The sequence below is a fragment of the Oryzias latipes genome, chromosome 8 (genome assembly GCF_002234675.1).
Source record: "Oryzias latipes chromosome 8, ASM223467v1".
In the NCBI taxonomy this organism is placed as follows: domain Eukaryota; kingdom Metazoa; phylum Chordata; class Actinopteri; order Beloniformes; family Adrianichthyidae; genus Oryzias; species Oryzias latipes.
Window position 1 is genome coordinate 20,387,203 of NC_019866.2, and position 27,069 is coordinate 20,414,271.

At 43.3% G+C, this 27,069-nt stretch overlaps 3 protein-coding genes across 10 annotated transcripts in view; 2 read left to right on the forward strand and 1 right to left on the reverse strand.

Annotated features, from left to right (window-relative positions):
• Positions 1 to 762: 762 nt before the first annotated feature.
• On the forward strand, positions 763 to 2,675 carry LOC101158770 (retinal cone rhodopsin-sensitive cGMP 3',5'-cyclic phosphodiesterase subunit gamma). The gene is made up of 3 exons (XM_004071812.3): positions 763 to 886; positions 1,634 to 1,789; positions 1,873 to 2,675. The coding sequence occupies exons 2-3, from the start codon at positions 1,647 to 1,649 to the stop codon at positions 1,988 to 1,990; spliced, it is 261 nt and encodes an 86-aa protein (XP_004071860.1). The 5' UTR covers positions 763 to 886; positions 1,634 to 1,646; the 3' UTR covers positions 1,991 to 2,675.
• Positions 2,676 to 5,878: 3,203 nt separating this feature from the next.
• Positions 5,879 to 11,522, forward strand: LOC101175241 (G-protein coupled receptor family C group 5 member D). Of its 2 annotated transcripts, XM_011478528.3 has the most exons (4): positions 5,897 to 6,576; positions 7,111 to 8,275; positions 10,820 to 10,872; positions 10,950 to 11,522. In XM_011478528.3, exons 2-4 carry the CDS (start codon positions 7,168 to 7,170, stop codon positions 11,019 to 11,021), a joined length of 1,233 nt encoding a protein of 410 aa, XP_011476830.1. In that variant the 5' UTR covers positions 5,897 to 6,576; positions 7,111 to 7,167; the 3' UTR covers positions 11,022 to 11,522. The 2 variants fall into 2 exon arrangements, with proteins under 2 accessions (XP_023813744.1, XP_011476830.1); XM_023957976.1 differs by lacking the exons at positions 10,820 to 10,872; positions 10,950 to 11,522 and adding an exon at positions 9,829 to 10,098 and having other exon boundaries at positions 5,879 to 6,576.
• A 1,388-nt stretch (positions 11,523 to 12,910) lies between these two features.
• LOC101159019 (RNA binding protein fox-1 homolog 2) overlaps positions 12,911 to 27,069 on the reverse strand; it is a 55,059-nt gene continuing 40,900 nt past the window's right edge. For 2 of the 7 annotated variants that reach the window (XM_011478532.3, XM_011478533.3), the window contains 7 exons: positions 25,037 to 25,124; positions 23,971 to 24,027; positions 22,747 to 22,897; positions 21,684 to 21,726; positions 16,825 to 16,931; positions 16,525 to 16,600; positions 12,911 to 15,316 (listed from right to left, as the gene is read on the reverse strand). In XM_011478532.3, coding sequence (XP_011476834.1) covers positions 15,272 to 15,316; positions 16,525 to 16,600; positions 16,825 to 16,931; positions 21,684 to 21,726; positions 22,747 to 22,897; positions 23,971 to 24,027; positions 25,037 to 25,124 — 567 coding nt within the window. In that variant the 3' untranslated portion in view covers positions 12,911 to 15,271. Of the gene's footprint in view, positions 15,317 to 16,524; positions 16,601 to 16,824; positions 16,932 to 21,211; positions 21,255 to 21,683; positions 22,215 to 22,742; positions 22,898 to 23,970; positions 24,028 to 25,036; positions 25,125 to 27,069 lie in introns of those variants that run through there. The other 5 variants (XM_004071813.4, XM_020705464.2, XM_011478534.3 and 2 more) reach the window with 5 other exon arrangements.

The window sequence follows — 27,069 nt, forward strand, 5'->3', positions numbered from 1 at the left end:
ATGGAAACCTCAGTTTTAGTTCGTGAATCACAAAAGCAAAAAACTAACTGCAGGCCACGCAAACGAGAGAGAGAAAAAGTCAGTCTAAAGGACTCTAATTTGAAAAAGACACCTGAAAATGATGCAGATGAAGATCAAGGGGAGCGCATGAATAAGAAGAAAATACTCTAATTAAATGTCACTTTCCAAAGTAAAAGCCTCTCAAATTTAGCTCTTTCATGTTCTTTTGTTTTTGTTTTCCATGTACAGAAAAGCAGAAGAGGCTGTTTACTTCCAGATGTGATCGAGCCAAACTCAGAAACCTGGTTCTGATGACAAGTGGATGAAAACTTGAAACATCCAACACAAAAATTCTGACATTTTTACCAAAACTTTTCAGGTTGAAACAGATCTTCTTAATCTTCCACCCAAAGGAAGAATTTCTCCATGTGGATTTGGTTTCACCGATGCTCCTGGAAATGGCTTTGGCTTAACAACACAGGATAAATAGCAAATCATAAAGCCGCTTCCAGCATCTCCCATGTGAACACATTGTTCTCCGTGGGCCGAAAACACGAGCCGTGCACCCTCTCCCTGCAGCTAAATGCAGACCTGCTCAGGTTCAGAGGGATAAGCCGCATTAATCTTTCAGGGCTGATCTCTGACATTGTCCGCTCAGTGGGCTGCCGCCTTTCCGTGACGCGGCTCACGGCTGAGGGAACAAAGGCGCCCAATCAGGAGGGAGGGAGGAGATGATGGAGAAGTTGGCTGACCTTTCCGAGACACCATGTGACTGAGAAGAAAGGGATTATGGAAGGAGATATAAAAGTGTGAATCGGACGAAACGCTTCACAGTCCAGGACAGAAGCGAAGCAGCAGAGGCCTCGTGGGACATCTGCGACAGCAGGTAAGAACAATGATGCTGAACATACTAAAACTGCAGCTGCTATGAAGGTCATTGATAGTATTATGGGTCAAGTTTTGAAACCAGAACATAGAAGAGAGAATAGAAGATCAATCACAGATCATTTTTAGGTAGACTATCTTGTGATCAGCTGCAGGCTGCAGGCGACGTCTGCGCAGACGGCCTGTCAGGAAAGCTGACAGAAGCAGGATTGATGAACACTAATCTGCAGGACCCTCTGCTGTGATGCAGATGCTGGCAAATGTTTCACTTCACTAATGTGACCACACAGAGTGTTGTCCGTCTCTGTCTGAACGGGGTTTGCCGTCTCTGCAGCCAACAAGTTGTGCCAGGAAAGTTCTAAAAATCTGCTTTGATAAACACAGAAGAGAAACAATTTTATGTGAAGCTTTACAAATTCAGAATATGAATGATGAGCTGGATTTGTTGTGGGTTGTTAGAGTCAAAAGTTTTTTTTCCTGCTGGATGAAGATTTAAGTGGAGGAGTTTCCAGGAAAGCCTGAGGTCAAGACTCAGAGTTGTTTTCTTGTTGGACACATGGGCAGGTGATTAGTCCAAGCAGGATCTAAATTGGATTAGCTTTAATCTGGCTGTTTAGCCTAATCTGCATAATCCTTATTTACTGGCTTTAGAGTTCAGTGGAAGCTGGATTACCGCAGGGCAGCAGAAGGCTGGTGCTACAGGAAAGGACGCTATTTTAAAAAAGGAAGTTTGTCTTTTGTTTTGCAGGGACTCTTCAGAAATGAACGCCAGTCCTCCTGCAGGAAGCGCGCTTGCGCCCGGTGGAGCCACCGGCCCTACCACCCCCAAGAAGGGCCCACCCAAATTCAAGCAGAGGCAGACTCGCACATTCAAGAGCAAGGCTCCCAAACCAGGCCAGAAAGGGTAAACTCCCATCTTTAAGGTTTGGATTCCTTATCCCACTAATCCCAGATCTCTGAAGCCTCTTCCTCCTCCTCTTGCTCCAGTTTTGGTGACGATATCCCCGGCATGGAGGGCCTCGGCACAGACATCACAGTGGTCTGCCCATGGGAGGCGTTCGGCGACATGGAGCTCAGCGACTTGGCCAAATACGGCATCATCTAAACCTCCTTTCCCCTCCGCCTTGACGTCTGCCCATCAACGTTCGGCACGCCGTGATAAGACGTCCGGATGACCCCTAACGCCCTCTCGTCTATCTACCTCATGCCTGGCTCCACTGAGTGGATGCAGCTATTATTTTGATATTATTATTATACTTGTAATATATAAATACTTGAAATCAGAAGACGAGAACAAACTTCCACTTCCCTTTTTCCCCTATCTTCATCCATCTACAGCAGTTCTTCATCTTTCCTTCCCTCCTCTCCTCCTATCTCGCGGCTACGGATGCAAGCCAAAGCGCTAGCTAAACACTAGCTCGTATTTGCCTCTAGCTGTCTGTTAAAATGTAAATACTGTCAGAGATGAACCTTTTTACCTCGTCTTGCGTCTCACCTTTTGTACTTTCCCTCCTCTTGTCTTTTGCATTGTATTTTCTACTCTGTGTGACTGGGAGGGATGTCAGGGGGGTGTGCACCCCGCTGCAAAGGTGAAGCTACAATGCACTATCAGGCGATCATGGAAGAGGAAATCCCTTTTACCTCTTTCTCAATCTTCCTCTCTTCCTGCTGAACTCACCTAACAGGAAATAAAGACAAATACTGCGTGTGTTTTGAGTCTGTGAGCACAAACAGAGCCTGTAATGTGACGCGATGTGTTTATAGCTGCAGTAAAAATATGTCTATTTTCAGTACTTGTGTTAGTCCTTTTCTGCTTTGCATCTGCTTTATTATATAAGGAAAAAGATAGGGGTTAAAAGCATAACTTTTGTTTGAGACCGTTGTTTGGTTGTCGGCGAAATCCAGCACACTTCAACCAGGCACAACAACTTAAACATGGACGCCCGCAATGTTGACTGAAGGATCAAATACATGCAACCAAAAAAACTATTTCCTGTCATCACAGCTCTGCAGCCACACCGGAAAATGCCTGAACACGATCTGCACACATAAATGCAGGAACATTGTCAGCAGAGCGCCGACTGGACTTTTTAACTAAAACAAATAAGTTATTTTTTAGATTTTGACTTTTGTTTTCATTTTGCTCCAACCTTTTATCAGTATTTGATCTACTTTTTGAGACAAGCATATGACAATGCTAAATAATCTGCTCAACAAACACTTTCAGTTTGAATTTAGTTTGATTCAAACTTGGTAACAAGCCCAAAGATTTAATGGATTAGATTTATCTGCACATTTTTTTGGTGCTCAAAGCACTTATAATTTGTCCATTATTCATTCATACTTGGTGATGGTCACTACTATTGTAGCCTCAGCTGCCCTGGGGCAGACTGACAGAGGCGTGGCTGCATATGGCCCCTCTGACCAACACCGGGACATTCATACACATTCACACAGGAGGCAGGGAGAGTGAGGTGTCCTGCCCAAGGACACAGCGGCGGCTGGCTGGGGGGAGCGTGGATCGAGCCGCCGACCCTTCGATCATTGGACCTTCTAAGAATTCAACTTCTCTCTGCTAAGAATTTGAAATTTATTTCTCTATTATTTGCCAAATTTTTATGCTTTTAAATGAACTTTAGCCTTGTTTAGGCCTGTCAGAAGTTCTGTTTTTTTTCATTGACTCCTCTTCAATTTCACACGGCCTTCACACATGACACTCAGAGTAATTTTGTTCAAACTCAATTTATGTTACATGTAAAGAATTATTGCATTACTGGTGAACAAACGTCTGGCTACTGCAAAGTCTCAAACATATTTAAAGTCAAATCTGGTCCTTGTTGGTGAAGCTTCGGACACCCCCGGTTTACACAAAACTAAACAGACCATCGTCAACATCATGAAAGTGGTTCCAAAGTACCAGAACAAAAACTTGGATTAAGCCCAAGTAATCTGTAAAACATGTCAAATCGCACATCTTTGAACTGTAGGAAGAGAACTGTTAACAATTTGATGACAGATGAGACGTTTTTCCAAATTTTAAAGAAACATCTAAAGGTTGGGAAAGGCTCTAAAATTGTTTTCGTTTTTTTTCCTTTTACTTAATGACAAGTTTTACCTAAATAAAGTCGTCAAGAAATCTTCCATAAAATAAGCAAGGTGGACTGTAAGATACCCGAAAGCAAAGCTAACAATGTTGCTTGTTTGTCAGCAGGTGGTTGATTTCTTAAATGACTCCCTTTTTTAAAAACTGACAACGGTGATTTTATGATCACTTCTTGCTGTCATGAAAAAGCTTGAAGACTGTTTCTTTACCACAAAAGCAGAAGCTGTAACACATTTTTTGAGTTAGCAAAGTAAAACGTCAGATAAGGATTTCAATGAAATTTTTATTTTTTATTTTAAAAGGAAGGTTATCTTTTTTTTTAATCTGTCCTTGAAATGGCTTTGTTTTAGTTTAGCACATTTCTTCCAAAAGAATTTCTGAACCCCTGAAAATAGGAAATGTTAGATAGTTATAGCCCAGAACTCCACGGATGAACTGGTCAATGACATGAAGAGAGCTGGGACCACAGCAACAAAGGTTACCATGGTAACACACAACACCATCATGGATTTAAATCCTTCATAACTCCAAAGATCCCCCTGCTCAAGCCAGTACATGTCCAGACCCATCTTAAGTTCTCCAGAGACCGTCTGAATGATCCAGAGGAGCACTGGTAGAAGGATGAAGGATGAAGCATGGGAGTGGAAGCATCATGCTTTGGATGCATGTTGTTGTATTGTCATGCAAGGCTTGCATATCAATACAAAACCAATATGAAAGCTGCTTTTCCTTGTCAGAATCAGTGAATTCACAGGGATCACATAAATGGCTACATTAGGTCACAGATTGTGGCATTCAGGTGTCGCAGACGACATCTCCGATGTTTAAGGTTTAAGTGGGAAAACTTGTAGAACGACTGACAAATGTTGCAGGGAGCTCCAGGTGGAGGGAGATTGTCAGTGTTTGTTTTTGGGTTTTTTAATAATTGCTCCAACAATCGATCACTTCTCATGAAGCTGCTTGCTCATTGTAGATCGGTTCATGAGTTTGACAGCGTTTTGGTCGTGGTGGAGAGGTTACAGTCTGACTGTTTAAGGGTGTGGAAAGGTGTCTTCCATTCAGATAACCAGTTCAAACAGGTGACATTAATAAAGAAAGGAGGATAGAAGATTTTCTTAAATGAGGGATAACAGGTCAGTGAGGAACAGACTACTTTTGTTTGTAGGAGCTAAATACTAATATTCTGTATCATTTTACAAATACATTCTTTAAAAAAGTCAAATTCCTAGATTTTTTTTACATTCTGTCTCTCACAGTTAAAGTGATTCTAATTTAGGCTAAAAACGGTTCAATCATACTTAAAGACCACTGGAAACGCTTTGAAAATAACTCAAAGAAGAAAGTGGGACTTTAAAAACAGCCAGCAAAATATGAGTGAATAAGTGGTCCATTTCTTAAAAAAAAATCAACCGAGGCATTGCCTCAGGGCTGCACGGTGGTGTAGTGGACAGAGGTCTCACCTCATAGCAAGAATCCCTGGTTCAAATCCCAACTGGGAAGTTTCTGTGTGGATTTCCTCCAGCTTCCTCCCCACGGATCAAAAGCATTCATCATAGGTGAATTGGTGTAGCCTGCAACAGACTAGTGACCTGTTTAGGGTGTTCAGTAGCTGGGTCGGGCTCCAGCAGTCCCATGCCCCCCAAAAGGGAGTCAGCAGATCCAGAAGATGGATAGACATGGCCTCAGTGAGACAAGTCATTACACAAAACTGCTTAAGTCTACAATTTAAATGAGCTTTTCTGAATAAACTCAATGTTTAATGCTGCTGAAAAAGACGTGAAATGTCCTGCAATGGCCTTTTAAATGTCCAGAGGTGGTTGTGACTCAAGCTATTAAACAAAATCCAACAAACTTAGTCTCCAAAGACAAAACACAACCCAAAACTTACAGTTATGCTTACAATGTTATGTTTTATGTTAATCAAAGAGTGTCGTTACAAGCAGGCTATTAGAAACTATAAAGCTTTGATTTGCTTTCAGTCACAGAGCATTAGCAGTGAGATCAGCCTGAACTGAACACACCCTTCACACTTGTTCAGGCATGAGCTGCAGTCCTCCGTGTGAGCTTGTAAAAGTCCACAAGCATTCTGGTCTGGCAATCTTTGCACGTGATGAAACTCTCCCCCAGGCAATCCAATTGATTTCTAATGTTGTTTTTGTGATTTTCCCCGTAACTAAGACAGCAGCTGCTCCCACTCAGAGCCACAGAGATGAGTCAGCCGTGAGGCCCTTCCCAGACGCCAACGTTCACACGGACAACACCTCACAGTGGCTCCAGACCCTCTGATTGCTCCAAACACTATCGACAATTGGGATGCAAATGACTCTGGTGCTGTCCTGACTTCCAGGTGTTGGAGCTCCTCCTATGTTGTCAGGGAGGGACACAAAGGAGAGGAACCGCCTGGAGGTTTTTGTGATGAGTCTGGGTGCAGGCTTAGATCATCTGTGTAAGGTGAGGTGAAAACACCAGTTTTTCTTTTTAGCCTTCAATTTATTTGACATGATCAGACCATCGCCATAGGAGGCTGAGCGATCTCAATACCCAACTTTGGGTTTAGCTTCCAGGAATTTCTATCAGAGACAGAAAAGGTAAGCGTCTTTCTTCTTTATGGATTGAATTGCAGGAAGAATCTCCAGTGTTTTTTGCTTTTTTTCTTGACAATGAGAGCGGGAAACAATCTTATCGGAGCCACCTGTCATCAATGAGCTCACAGCTTCATATTCAAATCAGCAAATCTTCACGATCTTTCATGCATGGAAACTTTTTTACATATGTCCAAAGTTATAAGCAACAACGAAAAGACTTCATGTGTGCTTCAGAACTAGAAAAACAGTCTTAAAAAATGTGGCAAGGCAGCTACACCTGCATTATGAGCTGCAGGAAGGGACGATCCGACATGAGGAAGGGGACATCTCTGCCCTGCAAAGCTCCCGTTGGAGATCTTTCCAAATTCCTCCATGTTCTTTTTGTTTTTGTCCTGAAGCTTCAGCTCTGCTTTGTTCTGGCATGTTTGTACACTCCCTGCTCCGACACCAACTCACAACACTTTTCCTGGTTTGCTTCTGGAGTATCTGTCTTTTGCTTTCTGTAATTTGGAGACTCACTCTGGGTTCTTCTTGCAGGAATATCAGCCTCAAGGAGAGTTTTTCCTGAAAGGATTTGGGACTTCTCAGGTGATCATGGCCTTTTCTATCAAAAAGTCCCTTTGGCTCGTCCTCGTCTTTGCGCCTCTGATCTGTTTATCCCAGTCGTCCACAAACAGCTCCGTCAGCCCTGCGTCCTCCACCTTCTCCTCAAACAATACTTACCTGACGGGCGTGCGAGGCTGCGGTGCCAAACTGGATCCGATATACAGGTTCCTGTGCGACCGTCGGGCAGCATGGGGGATCGTGGTGGAGGCTCTGGCCTCCACGGGTTTCCTCTTCAGCGCGGGCCTCCTCTTCTGCCTGCTGGTCAGGTTCCTGTGCACATGTGCGTCGTCCTGCCGTCTCTGGAGCAACAGCTTCGGGGGGACAGTCCTCTGCATATCCCTGTTCCTGCTGGCCACAGCTGGGATCTTTGCCACCACCTTCTCCTTTATAATTCAACACACGCAACTGACCTGCCCCGCCAGGATCTTCCTCTTCAGCGTTCTCTTTTCGCTGGCCTTCTCCTGCCTGCTGGCCCGCTGCTTGGCCATGCTGGGCTTCGCTGCCGCCCGTGGGTGGGGCGAGGCCGCCATGGCTTTAGGGCTCTCGGCGGTGCAGGTCATCATCTCCACTCAGTGGTTGATCATCGTGCTGGTCAGGGACAAGAAGCCCTGCGAGTACAGCCAGCCGGAGTTCGCCATGCTGCAGATCTATGTGCTGTGCCTCATGGTCATCAGCTTGATCATGTCCTTCCACATCCTGTGCCGCTCCTGCTCTATGCACAGCTACAGCTACACAGGGCCCACCAACCAGCAGTGGAGAATGCAGGCAGCACTGATCTGCATCACCCTGCTCCTGTCTGCCTCCATCTGGGTGGTGTGGATCGCTATGCTAACCAGAGGAAACCTTGAGATCGGCCGTCAACCCACCTGGGATGACCCTGTGCTGAGCATTGCCCTGGTGGCCAACGGCTGGGTCTTGCTGATGGGACATGGACTGGTCCAGGTGGCATTCTTCTGCAGTGGAGAGGCCAACTCCAACGACATCCCACTAAACTTCAGAGGCTGGACGAGCTCCAACCCCGACACCGCGGGGCCGGGGAGTCCGAACGGAGGGAGGGAAAATGGGAGGCATGAGACTGAGAGCAACATCAACCAAGGTGAGAAACCAAGATTTCTCCATTTATAGCTGAGCGTAACCCTTTAACACCAACAGCAAAAAAACACGCAGCTAACACGATTCCAACAGATACTGAGGCTGAGAAAGGCAAATTTTCTCAGAGACAGAATCAGCCGGTTTATGCTGATTATGTGAAGCAGAATTCTTGGGGTCCTAAATGTTTTCTTACCATCCTGTCTTATTGGCTAAACACACCTGATCCAGGTAATCAGCAGCAGGTGAGGCAGGATTTCTGGAAAACCAGCAGGAGGCCAGCCCTCGAGGTCTGGAGTTTGACACTTCCCTACTGTAAAGATCACATTATGTGGGATTTGATGTTAATTTCATAGACGTTCAAAGACTTACGGTAATTCAAAGAACACTGGAGCTAAATCTCCAAAAAGAAATAGCACGTTCTATTCTACATTTGAAGCAAAAACAACTACGTGTCGCAGTTCCTCAACTGACCACTGGAGGCAGGTTTCAGTCGTTTCTAATTTCATGATAAAAAGTTCCGCTTCACATTGAAAAAGAAATGTACAGCCTGGCATCAAAAAGCTTTTCGTGTTTTTCGTTTTTTACAACTATTGAGCTCCGTTCATATCAGGCATGTGAAGCACAAACTGCAATCATTCGTTTCTCCTTCATGATCAATTTTTTAAATGGTTGACACTCCCATGAATCAAAAGGGACGCCAGCCATAAGTCACTACCAAAACCAAGTCCCTGATTGGTCAAAGTTCAACCTGGTTTAACTTTCAATGCGTGTTTAGTGGCCGCGCGTTTGTACTTAGAGCCTGAAAACTATAAAAACCTTTGTAGTTGCTCAGGACTGTAATGCACATTTACCCGCGTTTACATAGATATTTGATTGAAAGTGGTTTCTTGCTGCCGAGGTCAGCGTGAACGCAGCCTAAGGTGGACTAACCTGGTTGGAGATGCTTTTATTTTTACATCTGCTTCAAATTAAAGTTTGTTTTTTTCATTTACCCTTTTTAGGTGAGGTTTTAAAAAGTAGAAATCAGAATTTACTCTTAATTTTACTTTATAATTAAACACTGGCCCTATGTACAGTAGTCTTTGTGTACAATTTTATTACATTTTTTAAGAGTTTAATTTAACATAATTAACAATTCATCAGCTCGGTTGTGCTCTAATGTCTCACTTTAACTGCACCTTTCTGTTTATTTGAAGGAAAGCTTGTAAAAGAGTTCATTCGCTTTTAAGCTATTAATCATCAGGTCATAAAAACAGGCGGATAACTGTACAAGCAGGCTTTTACTGTTGCAAGAGGAGGAGCTAAAGCAGAACTGGAGTCACGAAACTCCATGATCTCCAGCCTTCAGGCAGATACAGAAACTAAAGGAGGTGGTTGGTTACTAAGAAGTGTCTTCATTGAATTTAGTCTGAGGGAAACATAAAAAAAAAAACATTTATAATCTGGTTTTCACAATCCTTTACCAACCTTGCTGTTAAACTCATGACAGCTCAGTCATTAGCTAGGAGAATTTCCTGAGTTGGCTTGAATGTGATTCTGTATTATTGTGTCTCATAGTAACAGCAGTCAAAGGGGGCGTGGTCTAAAAGGCAGTCTGAGTTTGAGCTACCCCACCTGTTTGACTGCTCAGCTTCGGAAAGGCAAGGGTCTATGAAAAAAAGCGTCTTTCTACTTTCTTAAGATTCCGTTGTTGCAGTGCTGCCGTTTCTTTAAGCGGAGGAATATTAAAAATCTTTTTCAAAAAATTTATAAACAATTTATGGTTTGTAAAATTAGTAAATGTGTGTATAATCTTTTTTATTTGTAAATAAATGCTAAAAAAAAAAAGAAAATTGATGAGGGTTCTATTCATGTGCACAAGATGCTTTAAAAGTCGCTCTTACTTGTGTTCTGTTGGCGCAGAGTAAGCCCGCCCCCACTTCCCGTCACCATCGAGAGACTCACTCTCTCCTGCTAGCTCCCAGCCCCTCACACCCCCAAACTGAACATTACTAACAGATTGAGGAAAAATATTGGCGATATCCAGTCGTTCAGTTTTGATCCAGATTCCAGCTCAGGCGAGGAAAACAAAGACAAACATGGATCTAGTCGTCTGGATCCGGATACAGATACGGATCAGAATAGAGCGGAGCAGGGACCATGTGGCCCGCCCAGCTTTTTTTTCGACATCACAAATACGATCATTTTTAAACAGCATTTTTCTTCTGCTTCTGAATCACATCAGAAATGTAATTTTTAACTGAATTTTCTTTTCATGCGTCCTTCATCAATCGAAAAATGCCACAAAAACCTGGTAAAAACACCAAATAAACCATTTTCATTGGAATAACTAAAAAAGTTTAATATCCTAAATAATTCACCTGAAAAAGACTGAAAGTCCTAAAACTGATCATCTTTTATGATAAGTTATTTTGAACAAAACTGAGAGCCTACAGTTACATTTGTGCATTTTACTGAATGACTCTTAATTCAAATCATATGTTAATACAAGATAACAGACCATCCATGGTGATCTGCTCATGATCATTATCTACCCCGTCTCTCACAGACAGGACTGATCCAAAACTGCGATCCCCCTATGAGTCCGGCTTCTCCATGGAGGTGAGCAGGACGCGCCACAAATAGACACGAGATCTGTGAGGTGCAGCATGACATGAATGCATCACTGTGTCTTCCAGGAGATCGACCCTGCCAAGGACTACACCATTCCCCGCCCTAAGACCACCAACTACACCGAGCCATATGATTAATAGCTGAGACAGCCGGGCGACCTTTAGGATGCAAGGGTCTGATTTGTAGAACTGTAAATATGATCATGTATATAGTGGAGAGGACATGGGGATGGAGCCGCCAGGGCCTTCATCAGGGAGACAGGGCAGCTCTCGTCTGATGGGAAATCTGTGACAGCTGGAAGCCAGTGTTTCAGGCGTGTGCGGGCTGCATGGTGCTCAGAGATGGTTCATACTGGCCCCCGAAGTGGTAAAGGAGATGTAAGGAGATGTGAAACTGTCACTCTGGAGGTGTTGAGCTGCTGCGGAGCGCATGGGGGCCGGCGTCTGACAACACCACTGCTCAGGAAGGCTGTCAACTCTGCATGGCGGCTTGGTTCTTCACTGGTTTTTATCTGAAGGTCTGCTGTTGCTCCTGTGTGAAAATAAACCCACTAAAGGACTTGTGAAAACCACAGAGAGATGCTTTTTTGATTGTCGAGTGTTTGCATTAATAAAAAATGACCTGATGAAGCTCTAAAATTGTCTATTGAACAAAAAAAAAAGAACAAATGGATCAAATAGAAAGTGTTGCAGTTTGGCCACCAGATGGCAATGTTGAGTCAAATGAGCAGCAGTCTGAAGGGCTGAAAGTCTCCTGACAACCTGATCCAAACATGAAGCTTCCATCAACACACAAAAAATCCAAGTTTTTTTCCATATTTTAATCAAACCGCCTTCAATCTTTTCCGCCATCTTCAATTACTTTGAGCGTGCCATCAAATTGGCATGTGATCTCCAGTGGATTTTGGCAATTAGCAGATATGAGGTTCGGTGCAATCTCCAACCCGTTTAGAGTCATTAACTCCACACCCAATTAAAGCTGGTTATGTCCCGCAGCAGTCCTGGATGGCAAGGACCAGCTCGCTTTCTTCTTCTCTACTTTGCTCAAAAACTCCCAAGAATTTGCATGCACCTGGTACCCGGTGAAAATGAAATTTGGGCCTAGAGAACGACCCCCCTCCCCATAGAAATGATGACATCACAGCAGGAGAAACCGTCAAAATCTCTCAAAAGTAAAATTTCCAAATACACTAACGAAACCAAAACATGTCGGGGATATAAAAAGGAACTTTCAAATTATTATGGGATGGCAACATGACCTACGGCTTGGTGGCCATTTCTGTAGCAAAGCATGACATTTTGAGATTTTCACTTTTTTGCACAATATTGGAAAAGAAAACTTTATTTTGTGCCATTTTTTATTAAATTTCACACACAGTCTACACCTGGAAGTGAAGTATAACTGACCTTTGACCTCAGGAGAGGTCGCCATCTCATATTTTCCATAAAAAACCACAGCTTTAAACTCCTATGGATTAGGATGCATCACCACCCAACTCCTTGAGCATCTTTGGGAAACGACTTGGGGAAAAAATGTTGGCTGTTAAGTTTGAACAGTGTTAGAAATTACATATACCGGTACCCGTTTGTCACCCCTGGGTGACTAAAACGTTTTTTTTAAAATGTTGCGTTGGCAATAAAACCAACAGAAATAAGTGCGTGCATATTAACATATATCTTTTTTTCTTTTAAGAATGCATCGCCTGCAGCTTTTACCCGTCTTGCAGAGGTAGAAGGAGGCATTAAAGGTCATGTGGCACCAGCTCAGTCAATGAGGGCGAATAAAAAGCGAGCGGCAAAGGCAGGACTTCGGGCTATCCTACGCCGCTCGCGGCTTTGATTCCCCATGGTTTCCCCTTTTGGCCGGACGAGGCGGTGGAGGATTTGGGTTTAGGAGAATCGATGCAACTGCAGCTGTGGTGTGCAAAGTTTGTACGTTTCTGGTGACGTCAATTCTCTGTGGTTCCATTCGTGAACAGATTTATGGAAACCCTAAGGACAGTTAAGAATGGTCAGAGAAGCCTTCATAAAAACCAAACCGTTTATTTATTATGTACATTCAATAATAATGAGGATAATAAACTAGATGCATACAACAATGGCAAAATTAAACATTGTGAGAAAACACGTCACTTTAAAAAAAGAAATCACTTGGATGAATGGGTTTTTAAGAGCATGTGACCCCAAAAAGAAAAGAAATAAATGTGTCCACATGCAATTGAAACCCACTTATTAAATCTCTGTACAGAACGTCCCACAGCGCGGGGCGGGGGAGGGGGGTCCATGTCAGCAGCTGAGGAGAGCCTTCACCGAAACACGCTCAGCTTCACTTTTCAGAAGCCGTCGACGGGAACCTGACTGAAGTTTGCGCCTGATTTGAAAGGTGATCACCGTGGCGACCACAGAGGCTTGCAGCTGAAATTACCCACAATCCCAAACCTGACTAACTTTACTGTCTCAAACCCATGGAGCTTCGCTGCACTTCCTGTCACTCCTGCAGCATCACAAACACCTCCTCCTCGCCCTCCAGCATTTGGGTTCATGCACAAATGGAAAACACGCCTTCCCGCCTTCACGAACATGCATAGCCACACATCTGGAAATACTCGTAAAGCACAATAACACAAAAAGGAGGTAATGCTCGTCGGAAACACTCACTGGACCTACTGCGCAGTCACACCAAACAACAGATCCATCCCCACAGAGTCCAGCGGGGGCGCCGTTACTGTCAGCTCAGGAATAGTGGCTCAGCTTCACAACATGCCCCGCCCCGCCGGAGCCCCCACGCTCAGCGCTGGAGGGCCCCTCGTGCTGGGCCTCTGTTGATGCAGAGCACCCTCCCCTCCGTCCTCCTGCGCGTCCCTCATGTCTCCCATTTGATCGGATCTCCTTTGCAGCAAACGCATCGAGCGAGTCAGCTTCCACCACTGATGCGGATCGGAAAAACCTCAAACGACAACGACCACCTTGTGATTCCCCTCCGGGTGCTGCTACAACACTGCACTGTAAAAACTCACAGACAAACAACTAAAAGGAAAAGAAACCAGCACAAAAGTAGGAAATGTATCGGGACTAAAACGATGTGCTTCTCTTTTAAAAAAAGTCTTTGGAACCAAACAGCTGCAAAAAAAGTCGATGAAACACAAACATGGCTGACCGGTCGCCTTTTCGGGACGTCCTTGACCGTTTTAGGGCGAGCCATCCGTGACAGCATGATCACGGAAACGACTCCCCCGTGTAGAAAAATGAATATAAATAGACAATCGATGACAGAATCCCATCATTTCACACTTCATTTCACTGGATCAGCCACAGCTTTCCTGATGGGATCCACTAAGTCCAGATCTTCTCATTGACTGCAGATCTAAACTATGATGATCTCATTTGTCTCCCCGCTTCGCTGGAATGGAAGATGCTTCAGGATGCAGAAATGTACAGGAGACGCTCTGGCAGATCAAAGAGGAGTGGAAAAAACCCAGATTTCACTATCTGAGGACAGAAACGCTGCAGATAGAATCAACAAAACGTGCAGAAATGAGTCAACAGACTGAATACGTCCACATCTCTTCTCATTTCTATGCAGCTCCTTATTAATGGCAGAAAAGACAAAAGAAAGTTGAGGTAATGCAGAAAAGAAGAGTCACTTTTTTCTTTGTCGCTTTTTTTCTTTTCTTTTTTTTTTTTTGCGTTTGGTTTTTTTTTCTCGGAGGGTTTTTCCCCCCCCCAACACTTGGGATAAAAGTTGTCATTTGAAAGTGACAACAAAAACAAGGAGGATATAGTAAATAGTTGCTGAAAGACGAGTGGTTTGCTGAGAGTTCAGGATTCTAGCTTTGGAAAAAGTAAACAATATTTTCCTATTTGTCCTGATTTTGGATTCTTTTTCTTGATTCTATAGCGTTGAACTGCAGGGATGGTGGTAGAAGGATGTAGCTTGATATCGATGTAGTGTCTAAAAGTACCGTTGTACAATAGTGTGATTCAGAACGGGAGGAACGTGGAGGACGCTGGTCGCCTGCTGCTAACTGCACAGCTCAGATTGGGCAGTGGGTCCAGTTCATCGGCTCGGAGGAGAAAGGGCTTTGTAGTGTGGCAGATGGAGCAGCGGTCCTCCGCCCCTCAGGTCCTTAAGTGTTCGATAACATCCCCAGTCCTGCCCGGACGTGCAAAGCAACAGCAGACTCCAGCTTTCGGGGGGGCTGTCCTGGCAGTTTCTCACTGATTCTACGTCAGACGGAGGAGGCAATGAGCCTTCAGGCTACAAAAGGGGGAGAAAAGAACTAAACGGGTGAGTTGGAACTATAGTCTGCCAGCAGAGAAATGGATGGGAGCTCTTGCCACAGGGGGGCTGGGGCAGATGGGGGTTCCTCAGGTGCAGTTTGTTGGTTCTAGTAAGGAGCAAACCTGCTGTATCCCGCTCGATATAAACTGGCCTGAAAGACACACAGAAAGAACGGGATCTCACTCAGATATACAGAACAATAATCCAGACATGCTTCATTCTGCCTGGAACTCCTGATGCTTTTGGTTTTCCGTTACGTTCATGGAAAATGGGAGAGGAACGGTTTGATTCTTTCAGACACTTTCTGCTTTTAAAGAGATAAAAAAGTTCTAAATATTTTTAGTAAGAAAAATGATTCAAACTTTTTCAGACAAACATATTTCTCATTTAAACTCTGCTTTGAAAAATAGTTAGTTCTGTTGGACAAAGTCGTTTGGATTCAGTTTTCAGCACTTTTTTCTGATTTTTTTGGAATTACACGCAATTCTTTAATAAACTATGCTCATTAACTGGTTTTATTGGTCAGCAATTTTCATTTTTTCAACAATGTTCAAACATTTCAGCAAGTTAACTTTTATCCCAACAGAATAATGTCAGGTTTTTGGGTTCCAGACCCACCCCAATGAAAGTTGTGTTTTTGGTCTTTTTAACATGTTACTGTGGCCTTCTTCTTAACTTAACTTAATTTGCATTTCCTTATTCAAATTGTTGTAATTCAGTAGCATAAATGCCATCTGAAAAAACTTGTAGCTGTTCTGCTAACTACAACCAGCCACAAGCTCCCTGCTCCGCTCCACTCTGATGCTTCCGCTTTTACACAAATAGATCCGTTAACGTCTTTGTTTTCCTCGTCTGAGATGACATCTGGCTGATGCCGAAAAACTTCAATATTGGTCGCCATTTTTGTTATAGCGGTAATGTTAGGTGGCGGGTGTGAGGGGCTGTAAGCTAGTGGGAGAGCGTGTAAACAGAGAGCTCTCAGCGACAGGAAGGGAGGTGGGGCTACTCCAAGCCCACGGACCCGCCTACAACCAAGGAGGTGAATTTCTAATAACTACTGCCGCACTGCAGGAACAAAGTCATAGAAAACGGCAGGTTTATGGATTTAGGCTTAAAATGTCAGAACCAACTTCCTCAAATTCTTTGGCATTGAGGAAGTCAGTTGAAAACTTTGGCAAAAATTTCAGATCTTAAAATCTCCTCCTGCCTGAAAGGAAATATTATTTTTTCATTTTTATATTTTCTCTGTTTCATTCCCTTCCCAAACTTCCTGTTTCCTTAGGGGGGGGTTGTCTGTTTGTGACATAAAGCTGATGTCTCTCTTCCTGATGATGTCAGAGCTCCTGCAGGGTTCCTCACCATGGCTCCCACTCCGTACGCAGCGGCGGCTGGAGCCAGGGCGTGGTATGGATCCGTGGTGTACACCCGACCATAACTGGAAGCACAAAGCAAAACGGGGACGTTTATTTATGTTCTTTGAAGGTCATTCCACTGATGGCTTTAGACAGAGGAAAGAAGCGGGTCACCTTTGACCTAAACAGTTCCTTCACCTTTTTCAGGTCTGTGATCCTCCGGCTGAATCTCAGGTGTGACATTGTGATAAAATTGTATTTCATTTCTGATGTGGCGCTCCACACCAAGCTCTTTGGCGTGCCTCACCTGTCACTGTAGGCAGCAGCTGCAGCGGTTGCTCCGGTTACGGCAGCAGGTTGGGCGTAGCGGTAGGCGGCGGCAGCGGCGGCGGCAGCAGCAGCAGGGTAACCTCCCTGCAGACACACGCAGGCATATGTCATCAACATATCCCTCATGAAACTTCAGCTTGGATGTGTGAATGAAAGAAAATGCAACAAACTGACATTTTGACTAAAGAAAATCTAACGCTGTGATGACTGTGTGATCATTTCTAGAGATGTTCACGACAAAAAACTTTCAGTTTATTGTTTAAAGCTGTATCCCAAAAGTTTATAGTGTTGATTTCGGATAAAAATGTCACGTTTTATCTGATTATACCCACTAGTGACAGTTTTAGGTGAACAAAACCTTAGGTAAAGTAATTATTTTTATTTATGGACTTTTCTTCTCAAAATGTTGATTATTCTTCAAATTGAAGTCCCAATTTTTTAAAAGTGTTCCCCAGTAGTCTTTAAATTGTGATTATGCCATTTTTAGGCTAAATTTTAAAAAAAAAGTGTCATTTTCTAGGACATAGTTTCTGCAGAGCTGCAGTAGTTTGTTAGATATAGCCTGCCTTCATTTCCCATGATCCTTTTGTTTACACTCTCTCTAACCAGCTTACAGCCCCCCACAACCCCAACCTAACTTTACCAGTACAACAAAAATGGCGAGCAATATTATAGCTACAGTTTTGAGTCAGATGTCCGCTCAGATGAGGAAAACAAAGACGTACATGAATCTAGTTGTCTACAAGTGGAAGCATCAGAATGGAGCAGAGCAGGAAGTTTGTGCCCCGCTGATTGTAGATTTTATGTAAAAACTACAAGCTTTTTCAAACGGCATTTTTTCTTCTGCTCCTGATTCACAACAATTTGAATAAAAAAATACTCAGAAACGCAATTTTAATCTTCATTTTCTTTATGCAGGTCCTCCATCTTCAGAAAAATTCTACAAGAACATGTTTAAAACAGCCAAAACACGATTTTTATTCAAATGGATCTTTTTTCCTGGAACAATCGCAATAAAATTCAGAAGGGGGTACAACTGTTTTTGTTGTTTTAATTATTTGTAATGAATAAAAAATAAAAAAAGCATTCATTCTAAATGTCAGTTTTTTGCATTGATGGTGTCATAAGGAGATGTGTTTTGTGTAGTGATGTTTTGTTATTGTGGGACAGCAGTGAGGTTTTAAAAAAGGTTTTGTTGCCACTACAGGGGAGGTAAAACTGTAAAGGAAACACAGAAACCTCCCTGCTTTTGACAGACTCAGATATGAAGAGACACATGGAGAAACACCCACAGTCTGAGGACACGGACAGACGCTTCAGGGAAAGTTTCCCTTTTGTTACCATCATTAGACAAAAAAGGTGAGAAACACGCGCACAAACACATCCACACAAGCCTTGACAGACACTAAAATCATCGCCTCACACTGAGCCAACATGCAGGAGCCCAAACTCCATTTCAAGCCTAAAGAACAGTAATAATCCACTGTTATCCCACTGCAAAAAGGCCTGCTCAGGAAAGCCAAGAACAGACAGCAAGAAACACTGTTATGAAACCCTCGGAGTGCAAGGAGCGAAAGGAGGTCACGGAGCAGTGAGATTTCATGTCTCCGTGCAGCAGCTGATCAGCACATGCTTCGATTTTATCCTGGGAGGGGCTGTTAATTGAGGAAGATGGCAGCTTCCCCATTTCCACATTAACCTCTGAAGCCGGAGGGCTTTTAGTGCGACTGTGGACACGAGCCGACCATGATTCAGGGGAAACCAAAGAACCAAACACTAAAACTTTTATGAGCAAAGTCAGCAGTTGAAACCACGACATGAACATGACATGAACATGTGAGAAACATCCATTACAGCAGCATCAGAAAAGTTTCAGATAATCATTTTTTTAATAGTTTCCTTTAAAAACGTCAAATAACTCCAGGGAAACTAATAAAGTTTATTCAAAAGAATTTACATAGAACAAAAGCACCTTCTGCTACTGTTTTGTCAGGCAAGAATCTCGAAATGGTTTGTAAGACTTGTGAGAATGACATTTTAGGGCGTTTGTTTCCTCGATACCGTGAGATACAGTCTGAAGCAGCTGGATGGCCAGTTGGATGTAAGGCTGGTGCGCAGGAAACCAAGGTTTGATTTCCAGGGAGCCCAATGAGCTTTAGCCAATGTGGGTCCTTAGGCAAGACCCTTCACGCTACTGCCTACCTACACTATATTACCCAAAATATTGGCTCACCCTTCCAAATGATCAGAATCAGGTGTCCCAATCGCTTGTCCTGCCCACAGGTGTAGAACATTAAGCACTCAGGCATGCAGACTGGAATGTGCCGCTCTCAGGAACTCAGGGAATTCCAGAGTGGGACTGTTATAGGAGCCCACCTGTGCTGCAAATTCAGTCATGAAATTTCCTCACTCCTGAATATTCCACAATATTGTAAATTTGGTGAAGGAGGAATTATGGTGTGGGCTTGTTTTTCAGGACCTGGACTTGGCCCCTTAGTTCCAGTGAAAGGAACTCTGAATGTTTCAGGATGCCAAAACATTTTGGACAGTTCCATGTTCCCAACCTTGTGGGGACAGTTTGGAGCGCCCCCTTCCTCTTCCAACATGACTGTGCAGCAGAGCACAAAGCAAGGCCCATAAAGACAAGGATGACAGAGTCTGACATGCACAGAGTCCTGACCTGAACCCCATAGAACACCTTTGGGTTGAATTAGAGCGGAGACTGAGATCCAGACCTTCTCCACCAACATCAGTGTGTGACCTCACCAATGCACTTTTGGAAGAATGGTCAGAAATTCCTAAAAAAACACTCCTCAACCTTGTAGACAGCCTTCTCAGAGGAGTTGAAGCTGTGATAAAGCTTAGGTTATTAGGAATGGGACGGCACTTCAGTTCATATGTGAGTCAAGGCAGGTGAGCCAATATTTTTGGTAATATAATGTTTGTAGCCACAAGGGGACCTGGGTCTGGGTCCTCCTGTGCCGGTCCCCAGCCCGGATAAAGTACAGGGCTGTGACAGGAAGGATATCCAGCGTAAAAACTCTCTCAGTGAAAGAATCAGTTAAAGCTGCTTCACTGTGGCAACCCCAGACGGGATATGCAGAAAGGTGAACAACAGTGAGATAAAGTAGTGCAAGTAAAACACTCTCATCCAGAAAAACCTACAAATGTATGAACTAAGCAAGAAGTTTTAAAAAGTAGTTGCTTCAGTGAAAGGACTTTTGTCAAACACTGAGAAATGGGATGGTATTTAAAACAAAATCAGGCATTTTTCAATGATCAGATAAAAAAAGTATTAAAATTGAAAGTCAGTTTCTTTCAAAGGTTTTTTTTTGTCTTTCACTTTTCTACAGAAGAGTTCGTTGTTTACTTCATAACAGAAGTGTTTGCAGATGACATGGATGTCCAATGAACCATCATCATCTTCCACCGCCGTGCTTTAGCGTAGAGTCAGGCTCCAGTTGGAACACGAAGATAAAAAAAACTCCACTTTATGAGGATCTGTAAAACTGTTCTTATGTTTTCCTTCAACTTCAGAGACTTTGTGTCCAACGTTCCAAACAAACATGATATTCTGGTCATCTAACTGCTTCTGTATGAGCAGAAAATGAACGGATTTGACAAAAATGTGAAAAAAGCCTTTTACTATAGTGCTATTATATGAAAAAATATATATAAATATTACAGGGAGAAAACTAACAAGTACAATGACTTTATAGATGTACAGAACTAACAATATGGTAGCAAGTAGCTTATTAGTATGTTCCACATCTTTTTTATTTTATTTACTAAATAAAAAGCAAAGAGATCAAAGCTGTGGTGATGTTGGGCCTGTCTGATAATAGGAACCAAAAAGACCAGATCACTGTTATTGGCAGAAAACTACAAGACGGGGCACTAACGTTTGCTCATATGAGGTGTTTATATTCTTGCAAAACATCAAAAAATGTTAATACTATTTTCAGAATATGAAACGTTAAGATTTATATTTGCTGCTGTAATAAATGTGGTTGAAAAAAGCATGGAAAGCTTTGACAGACTGGTTTAGACACAGAGAGAAGCTGCTCCCAAACCAGCCAAGCAGACACAGAATAGAAGAGCTCTCTTTGGAGCATACTGGAAGGAAGCGTCTCCGTCATCAAGTTTAGTAGCTTAATCAACAAACTCTTTCTGATCCACAACTGGAAGCAGCAACACACTTCAGTGAGTTAGTAGACACACACAATAAAAGAGTGAAATCCTAAAGCAGCTCTAACTTCCTTTATTAAAACTCAAAGAGAAAAAAGCTCCGGGTCAGAAGATGATTCTTAAATCAAAGGAGGTAGTAAAGTGAAGCAATGCACACTGTGATGAGTCGACCCTACCTGAGGCAATCTGGGACTAAGGACTGAGTCCTGAAACACTAGTCTATAGAGAGAACAGAAACAACTGTTGTCAACCTGGACACACACACACACACACACCCACACTGACGCACTCAGACACACACAGCCACATCCGCCTACAGAGCAGCCTTTGTTCTGGTGGCAAACTTTCATCTTTCTATCAGGTAAAGTCTCTTTTTACCGATTTTATATTAAAAACATACACTTTCATCGGCTACATGTGAAAACAAATAGGCAAATGTTTGATTCCTGCAGGGGGAGATTGTAAAAAATCCCTTCCATGCTTTATAAATGAAGGTTTTGTAGGTCTGACCATGTGTTTCACCACTCTGCAGGCAGCTCTGTGCAGCGCATGACTGCATGCACATGCAGAATTACCCCAGAGAAGAAAACCATAGGCGTGACGGGAGGGACAGATGTGTCGTGTAGTCTGGGAGTAGAAATTACTTACATAGAGGTCTGCCGCTCCGTAAAACCCATCCTGATACACCACGCTGGGAGGAGGAGAAGGTAGCAGAAGAGGAAAGAAAGAGGAGGAAGTGGAGACAGGTACCAGGAGTGCAAATGATGGGGAGGAGGGAGGGGTGCACAGTCCCAAACCCAGGGTGGAGGAGGATCACAACAGAGCAAAACACAGGAGAGAGGACAGCAAGAGAGAGGAGGACAGAGAAAAAGTGGTTATTTCACACCCATGCAGCATGCAGCGGAAACAACTTCCATTGAAGCGCCACAAGTGCAGCTAAAACATGAAACGAGGCACTCGTGGGGCTCATACATGAAGTTCATTAAACAGAAACGAGACCTTTAACCACCATTGTTCCCCAGCTACAAGAGAAACCAAGGCATGGGGAGGGGGGGGTGTAGGTTTTAGTGGAGCAGATTTGGAGGGGGAGCATTTGCTGCATTCATCAATTTCACCTCGCTTAGCTGGGTTTAATTGGATCTTCGTGAGTAACCAAAAAACATTATTCGGTCAATTATGCTTACGGTCAGAAAAAAAACAAAACAATCACAGCAGTCACGACCCCGTCAGCCAATCATCACAGCATAACAATGGCATGCACAGAGCACAAAGTGAGGGGACAAAAACAACAAAAACAGGTCAAAAGGAAAGTGAATCGCTTGTAGCAAATCTGTGCAAACGTTTGCTTTGTGGGTGCTTATGCAAATCTGCTGATGGTGGTATCTGCCTGCTTATTCAAATGAACCTTCAATGGGGCAATTCCATCAGGGTGTCACACTCGGCTGAATGGCTTCTGATATGACAGACCCTCTGCCAGCTGTAAAGAGTGCGGTGTGAATAATGTCGACGTGACTGAGCTGCACAGAGACCTGCTCAAACAGAGTTTGCAGTAATTATTCATGAGGTGCCACTCAGTTGATTTGCCTAAGCACTGCACAAAATAGATGTTGGAAGGTTTTCTGTTTGTGAAATGTTCCAACTTCCACAGAATTGGGGGGCAACATGTGAAGTCATCAGCTGATGTTTACAGAAGAGGTATGTTTTTTTTTACCCAGGGTAGGCAGGAATGGCAGCCTGAGGCACGGCGGCCCGAACGGCGCTGTAAACGGGCCGGCCGCGGCCCCGGAGGTGGGCGCCGCGAAATGCTGCTGCTGCTGTGGTGGCTGCAGCTGCTGCGGCTGAGGGGTATGGAAAACCTGGAACTGCAGGAGGGGAGCAGGGGGGAGAAGGACATTAGCAAATGTGGGTGAGATGGAGGAGAAGTGAAATAGGAAAGAGAATCTCACTGAGGCTCATTTGAACCAAGACGGTCTAGCAGACTGAAGAAATTAGCAAGGAATAACAAGAAGTAACAAAAATGTCGTCCCTTCCAGTGGTGAAGTACCGGTATGCTTTTTTGGAGCAGACAATTTGAAGCAGTTAGAATTAAAGCTAATGTTGAGGCTGACTAGCAACAAGGAACAGGCTCTACTACAAAGACCTTCAAGCATCATATATTGATGATCACCTTTAGTTTCTCTCAACTCTTTGTCATCCGCTCCATGATTTCTCAGTGGGAGGACTTAAAATCACAGGGTGTTTAAATCTGTATTTTGTATTCCTTTAAATATTTATATTAATGTTGGTTTTAAACGATAGCTAACCGCTGATCATTCAGTTTCAGAAAGGCCCTTAAGACATGTTTCTCCAGCTTTTTGACCTTTTTGTTTTAGTCTGTTTTAAAATGAGGTCAACCCAAACTGAATTACACCACTACTGCTACTATGCCTTTCCATTGAGCCACTGAGTGAACCAGCACCTGCTTTAACTTAGGGGGTAAACGAAGATTAGCCCTTTGGCCCAAAGTTCAGATAAATTTGAACACTTGCTGAACCAAGTGAATTGTTTATGGAGGTGAGGTCTGGCCCAAACCAAGAGATGAATTAGGAACATGATGATTTGATCCACTCATTTGTGTTTCTAGTTGAGACTGGGACAGCTGGGTTTTATGTAAGCAAAAGCAGATCATGGACAACACAGAAAAAAACATTTCTGGACCCAAACTCCAGCTTTTGTTTAATTGTGTTGTAAATGTGATCCATTTCACATAGAGGTGAATGTGGACTGGCTTGCTCGTGTAAAAAGACACCTAATGGTTCCTTGATAAAAATCATGGCTCCGGCTATTTTTCTTTTCTAACACGCCTGAAGCAAGAAGACCGATGGTTCTGCAGTGGTTAGGCTGAAACAGCACAGGTGTGAATGTGCTCTTTAAACCATCCAATGTGAAGGCTTACCTGCATAAAGCTCCGGTCCGTACACGGCCCCCACCATTGGACTCAATTTCCACCCTGCTGATAGTCACAAAGGACAGTTAGAGGAGAAGAACCAGTGTAAAAAGGCAATCCTACTTTACATAAAGCACTACATTGTTTGATATTTTATTGTTTATTCGTACACTGGACATCCATAAATTCATTCATATTCAATTCAAATTATTCTAAAGTCAGACTAAAAAGCTACCAGCATGAAAATGGAACATACCACTAAGTTCATCATGAAGTATTCATAAGATTTAGGATGCAGGTGCATACGGGTGATGCCGTCGCATAGTGTCCTTATAGCACACTCTAGTCATTAATAAGGTGGCTCCCTACTGACTGCCCAAATGCTGGGAACACGGGGTGTGCAGCGAATAAGTAAGTGCCCGTAGGATGCCCACACAAACTACACTGTCTGATTCCTAATTTCTAACAGCCAGGCTCTGCGCAAGGAGTGCGCCACTGGCGTGCAAGGAGGACGCACGTATCACGTGAACAGCACCAACGGGCCCTTGGCACAGTGATCAGGGTTTGGTGGGGGCAAAAAAGTGAAAAATCTGTATGACACGCCTCCGTCTCGCCTGTCCTTTACTTGTTTAAGTCACTATGTTCTGATGCTTGTGCTCAGAAAATCATCTACGACCTTCACATTTTGCCCATTTTCGCCCCAAACAGTCCATATCTACCGGTAAGGGCAGTTGTGGCTAAGAAATAAAGCCAGGTCTGCTTTATGAGCTCCAGCGCAAAGCCTCACCATTAACTTTAACAATGTTATTATCAAACTCAATAAAACTCCCTTTCTACTTAAAATATAAGGCAACAAGCCTAACAAGGACAGATTTAATTTAAGCACCAAAACAGGAGAAACTTTGCCGTCTTTAAATCCTTTAAAAATGCCTGGAAACCTGAGACACATTACAATATCAGGTAGTGTCAGCTTATTTTCCACACACCAACACAAATCTATAATTCATAGCACTCCGACTCTCAACCTGCACATTTCCTCTCAGCTTTAACAATCGTTTGTGTGCTTCGCCGTTACCATAGGGCAGCGTGCTGAGAGCCTCTCCGTTAGGGTAAGGGCTGACCATTTTCTTGTTAGTCATCACCCTGGCGGTGGCATTATTCACCTGGGGATAGAGAGGCAGACGGTGAAGAGCAAAAACACGATGGATCACAGCAAGAAGAGGAAAAACAACGGAAAGTCTACGCTCGTGTTTGCTATGATGACCGCCTCCGTGTTTTGATTTTTAATCAAAAGAATCCAGGAGCATCTAGAGGTCCATAAAGATGTCGAGATGTCATTTCATATTCAGTAGTGACAGCTTAGTCTGAGCTATCTGCGTGTTAAAGTGGAGATTGTTAAATCATGTAGCCATGCAACACAAAGCAATTTGTGCAGATAAGATTTGGATGAGTCACTGGAGAAATGCAAGATTGGAAGAAAAGAAACTGCATATTTTTAGGGGCATGCACAGGTGGAGGGTGCCAGCGATTTCGTTTTAGGAATGTGTGCATGATGACTGACATTTCAGGCTAATGCTTTCAGCCCAAGATGGCTGATAATCTCCCCTCCAAGCTTCAAAGGCCCCCACTCTGGTCCCTTCATCTATCTTCATCATCCTTTGATGGGCTTTAAGAGACGGAGACAGTGGCTCACATTAATAACTCGCTCCGTCCCGAGTGTGCCGTCGAAGCCGCGCATTTAAATGTGTGGTCGGCTAAAGATTCCTGACCTTTTTTTCGCGAGACGAGCAGAGTGTTTGCATGCGACAAAGGAAAAGAGACGGGAAAGCAGGAGCTTCTTTTTGCATGCAGGCTGCACAGCCAGAAGGCCATTAAAGCCTCTGCTGCTGCTCGCATTCCCCTCTCCCGGTGAGTCATGTTCTTTATCTGCAGTGCTGCATTCAAATGAGAATGAGGTTTACCTAATTTTTCCCTCATTGCAGATGACAAGGTCAGAGCCAAATAATTACATTAAGGTTTTGTGACATAACTGTGGGTCTGAATGTAAATGTAAATCAAATGTTTAATGTTTTTAAGGAGAGAGAAATTTGGGTTTTCACCACTGACTAAAGCTAATGACGTGCGCAGAAATTCAATAACAGGTGTATTTGTGTCATGCACAATCAAAGCCAGGTAGACAGGAACATATGCACACAAACATGGACCAATAATGAACTTCAAAGTGTTAATAATCGATGAGACAATCATTTCGTCTCGTCCCACTTTTGCCCTCCCAGTCCAGCCTGGATAGGCTACAGAAATAATAATAATAATAATAATAAACCACATTTCCATATGAAATCAAACTTGTGGGGTTTACATACCTTAATGAATTCATATATTTAAATGAAATAAAAAATAGAGGGAGAGAAAGAGGGAGTGCAAAAACATTTGTTTAACAAAATTAAGAGTCGTATAACACAGAAATTACACGCAGCCATATATGGGTGCATCACATGACCCAGAGTGATTACCAAACTCAAATAAACAAACAAACAAAAAAACAAAAAAAATCCAGCCAATCAGCAAGCATCGGATGCAGCGTAGAGATCAATCGAAACAATTGCAGCACTCCCACATCAAACACAGACAACGATGGGACAGGTCAGTTCAGAGGATGCAGGTGAGAGGTAAACAGACAGAGCCAGTCCTTATCTAAATAAAAGATCAATAAAACAACAGGTCAACATAAAGACTGAGTGGAGAAGAAGAGGAAGAGGGGAGAAAGTTTCCATGAGCAAAACAAAAGAACCAAAAATGACTGTGTCAAACAAAACACATACACCAAGGTGCATCATTCAAATAAAGCAATTAGATTTGGTGACCATTCTCCTTCAAAACCTCATTTTATGTGGTGGGTTGAGAAACAGAGCACCAAAGAATGGAGGGACCAGATAGAGGAAGAGATAGGACCAGAGAGAAAAAGAGAGAACAAAGAAAGACAAAGAGAAAAGAGCAGTCCTCATTCCCAAAAAAGGAAAGAAACAAAAAGAAACATGAGACACTATGCCAGGCAGTAAAACTGTGTGTCACAAACTAAGACCAGTACACTACGACTACTACTACATC